Genomic DNA, 12,032 nt, shown 5'->3' on the forward strand with positions numbered 1-12,032 from the left:
TCCTGAACATCTCCTACTGGGGATCAAGCCTGCAACCCAGGCTTGTGCCCTGACCGGGAAGGGAATCAAACCATGACCTCCTGGTTCATAGGCTCAACCACTGAGCAACACCAGCTGAACAAGAAATAACCTTTCTGTCCCTGACCTCCTACATGCATGACCCTTGTTTTGTGTTGCCGAGATCTGATGTGGCCACTCATGTCCCTGGGAGGCTAGAGCCTCTGCTGCTGAAGAGAGCAGGTCCCCTGGGCGCAGTGTGCTAAGAGAGCTGGAGACGGGGGTGGGGTGGGTGTCCTGTTTAGTTGAGGGTTTGGGGGTCAGCTGGAAGAGCAGGTCTCCTTCTGGATAGAGATGAGTTTGTCCACACAAAAAGGGGTTTCAAGGTGTGGGGTGTGCACTTAACCATTGAGTGAGTGCTGGTTAGGCCGATCAGGTGGGTGGGCATATGGCTCAGGAGCCATGTAACAGTTGCTCCTCGTTTTCAGTACGTCACTCTGGGCAGAGCCTAAGTGCTTGTGGGGCTGGGGCAGAGGCTTCCACTTGCAGTCTGAGTTCCTTGGGAGCTCCACCATACCAATGCACGACACATGCCAAAACTGGATTGAATTTTTTTTGTGTTTTTTGTTAATCCTCACCTGAGGATATTTTTTTGTTTATTTTTTATTTTTAGAGAGAGAGTAGAAGGAAGGGAGAGAGAGACATCAATATGAGAGAGACACATCAATTGGTTGCCTCCTACACATACCCTGACCAGAGCCGGAGATCAAACCTGCAACTCAAATATGTGCCCCTTGAACCTGAGACCCTTCAGTGTGAGTCGATGCTCTAACCTCTGAGCTACCGGCCAAGCTAGTTTAAGCTTTTCAATGTTACATAGATAAGCAAAAGCAAGAGGATAAGCCCTCATCCAGCTTTTCAAAATGTGGTTACATCCTAGGAAACATTTTCTGTGTGGTGTGCTCTATGTTTATATTTCTGTTTTAAAATACCATACTGCCCTGGCCAGTGTGGTTCATTGGATAGAGCATCAGCCTATGCACTGAAAGGTAGCAGGCTCAAATCTGGTCAGGGGCACATACTTGGGTTGCAGGCCCTTGTTGGGGTACGTGCAGGTGGCAACCAATAGATGTGTCTCTCTTACATTGTATCTCTCTCTCTCTGCCCCTACCTCCCCTCCCATTCTCTTTAAAAATCAATGGAAAGAATATCCTCAGGGGAGGATTAACAAAAAACAAACACCATATTATACATATTATTTGGGATCCGTGCTTCTCACTATGCAGTCTGTTGTGCACCTGCCCAGGATCAGCATGTGTGCACCTCAACTTATTCATCAGCCCCCACTGCATATGCAGTTTGTTACATGCTGTGCTGAACATCTGTGAGGGCTGATCTTTGGACACATTCTCAGTCATTTCTTAGGAGGGGATTTGGAGGGTTGATGGCATGTCTCCATCCAACCCCAGACCAGAGGGCTTTGTTCCCTGTTCCCCAAGCAGCAGGACTCACTCCTGCTACCCCATGGTTCCCTTCTAGTTTTATTCTCTGTCCCCAACAAACTGGTTTGTTCAAGTGGGCTCAAGGTAGCGGGATCTTTCCTTCTAATCATAGCCCTTCCACCTGGGGAGGTAGGCAGCTGTGAGGTAGGCAGCTGTTTGTTCTATACGAAGCTTTCCGTCCAGAGGGCCACTGGATGGGCGTTCAGTAATTTCTACATTCCTCTTAACAGGACCTAGGGGCTACATTTAAGTGTTCCAAAATTTGAAGAACATTTTTTAAGGAGAAAGGTTTTAAAATCACCCAATTTGAGGTGGAAATATCCTGTGCCTTCCATCTCAGGTGCACTCTTTTCCTGTCTCTGTGTGTTGGGAACATAGGCTGAATGAAGACACGGTGGGGCAGGGAGGGTTGTGAGCCTGCTTCAGAGCCTGCTCCAGATGGGCGGTGTGAGGGTCTGGGGCACTCTCTGGAGTCACTTTCCTAAGGCCTATGACAGGTCACTGCTGAGACATTCAGAGCAGATGGAGACAGCCTAGAGCTGAGCTCTGAGTAATTAGTCTCTAAGGGATGTGACAGGAAAGTCTGTAGCAAGCCCTCTGCTGGCCAGTGGAGCTGCACATGCAGCTGCTAGAGTAACTCATGTCCTGCTCTGCAAGTTTGGGCTGGAAAACTCAGGAACACCTTTGCTCAGCTCCCCTGGGGCCCCAAGGAAGAGTGCACTGTTAAGAGTGTCAGGCAAGTCGTCCACATCTGCCTACCAGGATTATCCACAGGGTCTACCCCACACTGTAGATCTGCATGCATCTGCTCTAGCGCCCATGACTTTCAAATGGTCACAGGATAGTGCTTCCTGTGTACTTGGAGGAAAGGAGTTGAAAAAATGCCACTTCTGCCCTAGCCAAGTCCCCAAGGGGAGGGAGAGGGCAGCATTGAGCCTATGAGATCCTTGACCATGGATGACATTGCTGCCACCCCACATAAGGGTGTCCACGGCCACATGGACCTGGCCAAGGCGAGAAGACACAGTGTCAACACCAGAGACCCCTCTTAAATATGACAGGGTGTCTCACAGTACATTGTCCACACTGCCATGTGTTAAGTAACCTGTACAATCCCCTGAAAGATATCTGGCTGTGCCAAGTGTCCCTGCCCTGCCTGTCCTAGGAGGAAGGGTGCATGTCCATGCCGGGGCCATGCCAAAACAAGAGGCCTCCATCTGGCCGACCCCTCAGCCTTGTGACACCCTTGTCTTCCTTACAGGGGATCCTCCTGGTATATGATATCACCAACCGCTGGTCCTTTGATGGCATTGACCGGTGGATCAAGGAGATTGATGAGGTAGGTGTGCACCTGTGGACACCCCCTTCCATGGTATTCCTCCCCAGGGCACGTGTGCTCCCATCCCCACAAGAGCCTTTGTGGCCCCCATTTGCTGCTTCTCCCGTGGCCCCAGGTCTGTGCGTCCTTTCTTGCATCCATGGCACTTGAAGGTCGGGGTCTCATGCCTCAAGAGGCCATGCTCATGGGTCTGAGCCTCACCTCATCATAGAATTGGGATGGGGACAGCCAAGAGGGGGGCATCCCGGGTTCATACCTGTGCTGAGTCTTCTGCCCCGCCCCCCCAGCATGCACCTGGGGTCCCCCGGATCCTGGTTGGGAACCGGCTGCACCTGGCTTTCAAGCGGCAAGTCCCAACAGAGCAGGCACGCGCCTACGCAGAAAAGAACTGCATGACCTTCTTTGAGGTCAGCCCGTTGTGCAACTTCAATGTCACCGAGTCCTTCACTGAGCTGTCCCGCATCGTGCTCATGCGGCATGGCATGGAGAAGATCTGGAGGCCCAACCGAGGTGAGGTGCGGCTAGTGGGGCCACCAGGGCCTGAGACCTGAGTGTAGAGTGCAGTGGACAGGCGACCCTTCGGAGGTCGTGGTCCCTCCCAGGTGTCCAGGCTCCCCAGTTGCAGAACTTCCACAACGTGCTGCAACTAAACCAACTTGCATCCTGCGTGTGCTTTATTTGGGGGTCCCAGAGTTATGGGAGAGGACTGTGCCTTACATTCCGATGATGCCCTCATGCTGGGGGTGGTGACGTGTCTCAGAACAAGCAGGGGAACGGTTTCTAATCCTGTGTACTTCCCTGTCCTTCAGCTGCTCACGCCCTGTCCACCCAGAGCTGCCAGGGATAGCTAGTGTTCCCAGAAGCTTCAGTCTCCTGCGGTGCTGAGGGCAGAGCTGGCTAAGCCCTCAGAAGTGGGGTCCCCAAGGACACTTCTCGGTATGCAGCTGTAGGGAGAAAGCAGGAGCAGGGTGCCATCCAGGGACTGCACTCCACCTTGGTGCCAGCCTCAAGTGGTGCCTGGCACCAAGTAGGGTAGTGGAGCATCCAGGGTCCTGGTTTGGAAACCTCCATCCCCCACGAGTGTCACTTGTGCTCATCTGGCCAGATGACAGCTTGTCCCTTCGTGTCCCCCCACTCAGGTCCTTAGGCTCCGAGATCTCTCAGCACCTCACTGTCTTTCTCTTCACTCTGAACGTCCCCATCATCTGACTGCCCTGCCCATGGTCTGACCCTCTCCATGGCCTGCCCCTGCCATAATCTGATCCTCCTCCCATCTGACACCTCCCCCACCACTGATCCCTTTCCCCTCTGGTTTGTTTTGACCCCTGTCATCTGACTCCCCCTCTCTGACCACCCCCGCAGTGTTCAGCCTGCAGGACCTCTGCTGCCGCGCCATCGTCTCCTGCACTCCCGTGCACCTCATCGACAAGCTCCCACTGCCTGTCACCATCAAGAGCCACCTCAAGTCCTTCTCGATGGCCAACGGCATGAACGCTGTGATGATGCATGGGCGTTCCTACTCGCTGGCCAGTGGGGCGGGGGGTGGCGGCAGCAAGGGCAACAGCCTCAAGAGGTCTAAGTCCATCCGTCCCCCCCAGAGCCCACCCCAGAACTGCTCCAGGAGCAACTGCAAGATCTCCTAGCAGGGGAGGCAGGCACCGCCCATCCGGACACGCTTGGGGAGTGAGGTCTCAGGCTTGGGGAAGCTCCTTGCTGGGCGCTCGGGCGGCACCATGTGCAGCGAAGACTTGGGCCACATGACCCCTCCTGGGAGCGTGGGGCACACCTAGTAGGCAGGTGGTCTCAGCCAGAGGAGCCCTGTAGGACAGCAGAGGCTGGGCCTCTAAACAAGCCCAAGTCCCCACATGCTGTTCCTGGTCCCACCTCGAGGGAACTGTCCTGGGGTCCCGTGGGGCCTGGCTCACTTATTTATATAGAAGACATTTCACCACTTTTATACCTTTTTAAAGGGCCGACAGGGAAGCCTTAATGCAGCCATGGGGTGAGCTCATGTCTGCTCGTGGGGATGACCTTTGGGACATTGGAGAGGGTGGAACTGGAGGCAGAGATGGGAAGGAATCTGCCGTCACTTACACTTCACGTGGGGTGTGGACTGTGCAAGGCCCAGTGGGGACACATGCAGCTCTGGGCAGCACTCTTGGACCCCGCTACCTGTGCCAGCCTTTCTGAGTATTGTGCCTACCACAAGTACTGGTCAGTGGTGCGGGTGTGGGCCCGGCAGTCTGCACAGTGGGGTGATGTTCCTGTGTGTCATGGAGCCGTGGACTCCAAGCAGAATGTCACTGTTTCTGGGAGAAGAGAAGTGGGGTGCACCTCCCTCCCTGCGAGGAGACACTTTTACACATGTTGTACGTGAGATGGGCTCTGCATCTGTGTGTGTGTGAAGGTGCAGAGCTGTCTGTAGGCGATGAAGACTTGAGGGGTTGCCGGGTACTCTGCAGGTTTGGACTGAGTCTTGGCCCACTCGCCTCTGGGAGCCTGGACCCCACTCTCGCCAGCTTCTGTTCCCTGACCTTGGTGATCACCCCATAGCTGCTCCTCACCTGGCATCGCCCCTTTGAGGTCACATGTCACCAGAACCCAGTTCTTCGTGATGCCACCTGGAGCAGTCATAGCAGTGGACCTCCTCCATGATCTGGCAGCCACCCCTGAGCTGGAGGCCTTCATTCCTTCCACCTGCCTGGCTGGTGACATGACCACCAGTCACACTGGTGCTCAACTCTACCTCCTGCTGGGCTCCCCTGGGCCTGAGATCCCCTGGGACTCCTCTGTGGAGGGAGCCCTATGCCTGCTGTTCTGGGAGGCAGTTGGGCAGGGGTCTGTGGCCCTTGTGAGCAGAGGTGCCTGGGGGCCCTGCCCAAGGCCTAGCCACCAGCAGGGTCAGGCAGAGGAGGCCCTGCCTGTCCTGTCCTGCCAACGGAGCCCCTTTGTATTTTGAACCAAATAACATGGACTTTGTTGTGAGGGTGTGGACGGTCCTGCGTTCACCACATAAACACTACCCTTTGCTGCTGACACTCGCACCATTCCTGAGCTCATTTTGGACGGTTTTTGTTTCTTTGTACAGTAAATGTAAGCTCTGACCTCCAGGCTACGTTTTATGTGAATTAAAGTCTCTGGTTTTAACTGGCTGGTCAGTTGGAGGTGTGAGGTGGGGTGGGTCTGCACTCTGACACATGATGGGTCCAGGGCTGCTTTGTCGATCCCACCACCCCCGTGACTAGCCTTGTTGACTGGTACACATCCTGGCCCCTGGGGCCAAGTGTGGCTGCATCAGCCTCCCTGGATACGGGGATGAGCTGTGTTTCTCTGGGTTAGGCAGGCAGCCCTCCCCAGCCTGTCCTTCCCTATGCGGCAGTAAGATGGCTGGCGGGATCACCTGTTCCCCGCTGCCCCCAAAGGCTGGAGTCTGGGATCCTGAACCTGGGAAACCGAACCCTCCCTGGGGGCTTTGGCGGGGCATAACCACTGAGTTCACTGCTGCCTGGGAGGGCAGTGAGCATGGAGCAGGGATGTGGTGGAGACGGTGGGCTGTCCCCTGACACACACTCCAGCCCAGGACCATCACACTGCACATTACCCCCACCTCAGGCTGCAGCTTTGGGGGAGGGTTCTGGGCCTTGAGCCCCGTCCAAAGTCTGGCCCACTGGCCCCCCATGCCTGAGGCCCCCTCCCAGGGCAGATCAATGGCGTCCTCTGCACCTGGGATGTCTTTTGGTCTCACTCTGACCAGACCAGGCTCTTATTACCCTGCCTCCTGGGTCAGAAGGTCAGACGCAGGGTCATGGGACGTTTTCCATCCAGTCTTAAAGCAGATGCTCCTGGGGCCCCAGACCCCAGGGAAGGGTTTGGGAGGGCAGATTCTGGCGGTCCCTGTGTTTGATCTCCCTTCCCCCTCCTTCCGGGTCCTGAATCCAAGCTGGGAGGGTCTGTGAGGCTGCTTTGATCCCCTGAGCCCAGAGCCTGGAGGGAGGAGGGCCTCCGGTTACAGTGTCCCCTCCCCTCCCCACTCTGACCAGAGCCAGCCCTTCTCCGCCCCTCAGTTACCCTGGTGGCCAGTGTCTCCTTGCTCCTGGGCCTCAGCCCCTCCCCCACCACGCCCCCTGCCCTCTTAACCACAGAGGGCCAGGCTGGGAAGGGGTCTTGCCAGAGCTCAGATCTGGAATCCACCCAGTCCTTTGCACAGGAGTGTTGAGAGGGAGCATCTGCTGTGGGCTCAGACCTTGGGGGCCAACGAGGAGCCCAGAGAATCGGTCAGGGTGCTGACCACAGGCCTGGAAGGGTGGATGCCTGAAGGGATCAGGGCAAAGCAGGGCCTGAAGGGCTGGCAGCCACACACCCCCGCCCTCTGGGCCGGTGGTCCCCATGTCAGCCCAGAGGCTGCTTCTACCGCTACTCCTCATGGTTGGGCTGACCTCGGGGGCCAGCCTGCTGCAGGGGCCCAGAAGCCACTCAGGCGTGTGCCCCAACCAGCTCAGCCCCAACTTGTGGGTGGACGCCCAGAGTACCTGTGAGCGCGAGTGCATCGGGGACCAGGTGAGTGTGGGCACCATCCCCACCCAACCCAGTGGGAGTCCCAGGGAATTAGGGTGGCCTGGGAGGAGCCCAGACCCTATCCCCTGACCCCCAGCCCTTGGAGTCTCCTTACTCTTCTCCCACATGGGGTTTCAGGCCATGCTCCCATGAGGGTCTTAAGAAACACTCCATCTTGACCCTCATCGCCCACCCCACCCTGGGGCTGGTTGTTCTCAGGTAGAAAGGCAGGGGCCACATTTGGATGCCCCTTTGCAGCCTGGCCATGCATCCCCTGAAGTGGCCTTGAGCATGCTGCCCATCTTCCCTGGGCCTCAGTTTCTTCATCTGTACTATGGGAATAATAATTAAACCTGCTTTGAGGGGTGGGGGGTCTGAGGATTCAGTGAGATGACAGAACTAATCAGTGAGGCAACTGTAATAGCACTGGATGGAAATTTGTGCACGCCTGCTTGACTTTCCAGAGGGAAAACAGGCTCAGGGAGATGCAGTAGGGGCACCCCAACCTAGCAATGCCAGAGCCCTGGGTGAGGCTGGGGAGTGTTCGGTTGCCTACTGAGCTGCCCCTCACCCTGCCCCCAGGACTGCCTGGCCACTGAGAAGTGCTGCACCAACGTGTGTGGGCTGCAGAGCTGTGTGGCTGCCCGATTCCCTGAGGGTGGCCTGGCCACACCTGCACTGGTGGCCTCGTGCGAGGGCTTCTCATGCCCACAGCAGGGCTCAGACTGCGACATCTGGGACGGGCAGCCTGTGTGCCGCTGCCGTGACCGTTGTGAGAAGGAACCCAGCTTCACCTGTGCCTCGGATGGCCTCACCTACTACAATCGCTGCTACATGGACGCGGAGGCCTGCCTGCGGGGCCTCCACCTGCACGTGGTGCCCTGCAAACACATCCTCACCTGGCCGCCCAGCAGCCCAGGGCCACCTGAGACCACCGCCCGCCCGACACCCGGGGACACCCCGGTGCCACCTGCCCTCTACAGCAACCCTTCCCCACAGGTGGTGTATGTGGGGGGCACCGCCAGCCTCCACTGCGACGTCAGTGGCCGCCCGCCACCCGCTGTGACCTGGGAGAAGCAGAGTGAGCAGCGGGAGAACCTAATCATGCGGCCAGACCAGATGTATGGCAATGTGGTGGTCACCAGCATTGGGCAGCTGGTGCTTTACAATGCCCGGCCTGAGGATGCCGGCCTCTATACCTGCACTGCACGCAACACTGCTGGCCTGCTGCGGGCTGACTTCCCGCTCTCTGTGGTCCAGCGGGATCCAGCCAGGGACAGGGCCCCCAGCGCCCCTGCTGAGTGCCTGCCCAAAGCGCAGGCCTGTGCCAGCCCCCCCTCCAGCCATGTCCTCTGGCACTTTGACCCACAGCGGGGTGGTTGCATGACCTTCCAAGTTAGCAGCTGTGATGGAGGCACCCAGGGCTTTGAGACCTACGAGGAGTGCCAGCAAGCCTGTGCCCGCGGACCAGGGGATAACTGTGTGCTGCCAGCCGTGCAGGGCCCCTGCCAAGGCTGGGAGCCACGCTGGGCCTATAGCCCACTGCTACAGCAGTGCCACCCCTTCGTGTATGGTGGCTGTGAAGGCAACAGCAACAACTTCGAGAGCCAAGAGAGCTGTGAGGATGCCTGCCCTGTGCCGCGCATGCCGCCCTGCCGGGCCTGCCGCCTCAGGAGCAAGCTGGCGCTGAGCTTGTGCCGCAGTGACTTTGCTATTGTAGGGCGGCTCACAGAAGTGCTAGAGGAGTCTGAGGCTGGCGGCGGCAGCATTGCCCGTGTGGCTCTAGACGATGTGCTCAAGGATGACAAGATGGGCCTCAGGTTCTTGGGCACCAAGTACCTGGAGGTGACACTGAGTGGCATGGACTGGGCCTGCCCCTGCCCCAATGTGACAGCAGGTGATGGTCCGCTGGTCATTATGGGTGAAGTGCGGGACGGTGTGGCTGTCCTGGATGCTGGCAGCTATGTCCGTATCGCCAGCGAGAAGCGCATCAAGAAGATCTCAGAGCTGCTGGAGAAGAGGGCCTGCGAGCTGCTCAACCGCTTCCAGGACTAGCCCCACCTACCTAGAGCACTGCCTGTCCCGGTCCTCCAGTCCTCCCACTCCCTGCCCCCTCCTCTCCTCCCACAATAAAAGCATTTCCCAGGAGGGACATCATGGCCTGCTGGTGCTGAGCCTCCCAGGGTTACCATCCTTCCCCCATCCAACCTGTAATCCAGCTGGGTCCTGCCACCACACTCGTGTTTAGGCTCTAGTCCAAGGTCACCATGGAGCACCAGTTCCCTCCTGGGGAGCCTCCTGTCTCCCTCCAAGAGCACAAGCCAGGACTAGGTCCAGCGGTGAGTGCCACCCCTCTGGTGGCAGGAGGGCCACGCAGCCAGTTCAGTCCTGCCTCAGCAGCCCGAGTCTTCTCCCTTCTCTGCTGTGCAAGTGGAAGAGCAGGGTCTAGGACGTCCATTAGCCCTGACCCCATAGGCCAGACCTCTCCTGCCCCCAGGAATGGAGCCCTTGGAGACAGCCTGCACACCAGCACCACCTAGGGTGCTCCCAGGAAGCGGCGTAGTGGACACCAGCAATAGGGTAGCAGGAAACACTTTATTCCCAGGCTCTCCGCAGCCCTGTGGCCACTGACCAAGAGCCCCCAGAATGGGCAAGGCCAGTCTGCATGGCCTGGTCCAGGGAGGCAGGGGCTGGCTATCTGGGTTTGTCCCAGAAGAGGCCTCACTGGGGACATAGGCATGCAGGAAGAAGGGTTACTCTTTCCGGAAAATCAGGCATTTGTTGTTGGCTGGCATATCCACCTAGGAGAGATGCTTTGGCTGGAGAAGCTGCCCAGGGAGGCCACCCAGACCCCCAGGCCTTCCCACCTACCATCTTCTCCAAGAGAAGGCCGTTGGCCTGGCCCAGGTCCTCCAAGAAGGCCGTGTCCCGCAGCCCCCACTCTGGGTTCCTGCAGGGGAAAGAGGTAGAGTTAGGAGTCGCCCAGCTAACCTGCCTTCCCAAGTAGGCCCACACACCCACCCAGCTCTAACCTGCATCTGAGGGTCAGGTCAAAGTCCACATTACTCTGGGGAGAGATCTTCCCATTGACAGCGTAGGGCTGTGGAGACAGAGGGACACAGCTCTGCCCATAGCCCCTGGGTCAGCCACTGGGCAGACCTGCAGGCTGTGCCCAGAGATGAAAAGGACGCACTTCTCCCTGCTCCCATGAGCCTAGGGGGTGTGGGGAGACAGAGGGGAAGGTCTGGGCCCTGTTTCAATGGTGGCAGGTAGCGGGGGAGAGGGCAAAGGAAGATCTTGAGACAGGAGGGAAGGAGAGTAGAAAAGAGGGGACGGCTGAGGCTGGTTGGGATCATAGGGCCAGGGGAACTCCATCTCGTGCAGGAGCACTCACCCCATAGGTGATGAGCAGCGCCTTGGGTTTGAGCAGGTGTCCTGCTGCTCTGAAGAGCCCCTAGGGAGGGGAGAGGCAGGATGGCAGTGAGGAACTTTACCCAGGCCTCCAAAAGAGCTCTAGGCTGGGGGCTGGAGACTCAACCTGAACTCCCCAGGCTCCAGTTCCTTATGAAATGGGGCAAACCTGGCACCCAATGCAGGGGGAAGGGTGCCCCCGGGGGCAGGTACTGGTCCTGGGGTGGCTCGCTTCCGCTCCCACAGACCTCGGTGCAGTTCAGGGGGCTGATGTGGGTCATGTTGATGCAGAGCAGCAGGTCCAGCGACTGCGGCAGGATCCCGCCCCATTTCTCCCAACCCCAGGTCACGTCCAGGTACAGCGGAGCCTTCACGTTGGACAATCCCTGGGCTTGAGTGGTGGCCGAGATGCTGTCGGAGGGGCAGCCCGTGAGTGGGGGTGGCCTGTGCAACCGCGCTCACAGCAGTCACATTGGCTCGAGAAGCCCGGGTGGCAGGGCGAGGCCCACTTGATCACCCGGGGTCCCGTCTTCCCCGCACCTGTCCAAGCAGCGCTGGTCCACGTCAGACGGCTGCCACTCTGCAAGGGGGAAGGCCCGCGCGAAGTGGGCCGCATGCTGGCCGGAGCCCGAGGCCACTTCAAGCACTCGAATGCCGCGCTGAGCCGGGTCCACATACTGCCGCAGAACGCGCAAAATTGGTTCCTTGTTCCGCTCGGCGGCCGCTGCCAAAAGCATCACGGTGCCACAGCTAGTCCTCCCAGAGCGGTAGTACGGCCGCTGCGAGGGCCGCCGGGAGTTGTAGTCAGGCCGTCCGGAAGCCCGCCGCCCGCGAAGCCCTCCCCCACGGACTACAGTTCCCAGGAGGACGGGTGCAGCAGTTTAAAGGGCCCGCATCATCTGGAGGCGCCTAGGGAGCGGCTGCCCCTGCGGTGCCTCGGGCGGAGAGTTTGGGTCGCTGGTGTGTAGGTGCTCCTCAGCTCAGCACTCTGTCGCCATAGCTGCCCTAACATTTTCATAGCACTTTGTGACTCTGAAATGGTCTCGTTCGTGCTTGCACCGGTTTTCTCTCGTCTTGAAATTTCTGCTGTCACCGACAGTTTTTTGAGATGGGGAGAAAAAAAAAAAAACTAAAAAGAGTACGTGCGCCGCCCGGGAATCGAACCCGGGTCGCAAGAATGGGAATCTTGCATGATACCACTACACCAGCGGCGCTTGTTGGGTTCCTCT

The 12,032-nt window shown here is 58.2% G+C and overlaps 3 protein-coding genes and 1 non-coding gene across 10 annotated transcripts in view; 2 read left to right on the top strand and 2 right to left on the bottom strand.

The window, feature by feature from the left end:
• RAB40C (RAB40C, member RAS oncogene family) overlaps positions 1 to 5,985 on the top strand; it is a 31,918-nt gene extending 25,933 nt beyond the window's left edge. For all 3 annotated transcript variants that reach the window (XM_054714567.1, XM_028134203.2, XM_028134202.2), the window contains 3 exons: positions 2,761 to 2,838; positions 3,126 to 3,348; positions 4,201 to 5,985. In XM_054714567.1, the coding sequence (XP_054570542.1) occupies positions 2,761 to 2,838; positions 3,126 to 3,348; positions 4,201 to 4,481 (582 nt within the window). In that variant the 3' untranslated portion in view covers positions 4,482 to 5,985. The remainder of the gene's footprint in view (positions 1 to 2,760; positions 2,839 to 3,125; positions 3,349 to 4,200) is intronic.
• Positions 5,986 to 7,224: 1,239 nt separating this feature from the next.
• On the top strand, positions 7,225 to 9,485 carry WFIKKN1 (WAP, follistatin/kazal, immunoglobulin, kunitz and netrin domain containing 1). Its single transcript, XM_008157655.3, has 2 exons — positions 7,225 to 7,395; positions 7,975 to 9,485. Exons 1-2 carry the CDS (start codon positions 7,225 to 7,227, stop codon positions 9,445 to 9,447), a joined length of 1,644 nt encoding a protein of 547 aa, XP_008155877.2. The 3' UTR covers positions 9,448 to 9,485.
• A 483-nt stretch (positions 9,486 to 9,968) lies between these two features.
• Positions 9,969 to 12,026, bottom strand: METTL26 (methyltransferase like 26). Of its 5 annotated transcripts, XM_008157654.3 has the most exons (6): positions 11,344 to 12,020; positions 11,052 to 11,214; positions 10,787 to 10,846; positions 10,425 to 10,492; positions 10,264 to 10,342; positions 9,969 to 10,193 (listed from the first exon to the last, which is right to left on the bottom strand). In XM_008157654.3, exons 1-6 carry the CDS (start codon positions 11,538 to 11,540, stop codon positions 10,146 to 10,148), a joined length of 615 nt encoding a protein of 204 aa, XP_008155876.1. In that variant the 5' UTR covers positions 11,541 to 12,020; the 3' UTR covers positions 9,969 to 10,145. The 5 variants fall into 5 exon arrangements, with proteins under 5 accessions (XP_008155876.1, XP_054570192.1, XP_027990009.1 ...); XM_054714217.1 differs by lacking the exon at positions 10,425 to 10,492 and having other exon boundaries at positions 11,344 to 12,022; XM_028134208.2 differs by lacking the exons at positions 10,425 to 10,492; positions 11,052 to 11,214 and having other exon boundaries at positions 11,344 to 12,026.
• Positions 11,947 to 12,017, bottom strand: TRNAG-CCC (transfer RNA glycine (anticodon CCC)). The gene has a single exon. It is a non-coding gene; the product is annotated as a tRNA-Gly (tRNA).
• Positions 12,027 to 12,032: the final 6 nt, after the last annotated feature.

This window comes from Eptesicus fuscus, chromosome 4 (genome assembly GCF_027574615.1).
Source record: "Eptesicus fuscus isolate TK198812 chromosome 4, DD_ASM_mEF_20220401, whole genome shotgun sequence".
NCBI lineage: Eukaryota > Metazoa > Chordata > Mammalia > Chiroptera > Vespertilionidae > Eptesicus > Eptesicus fuscus.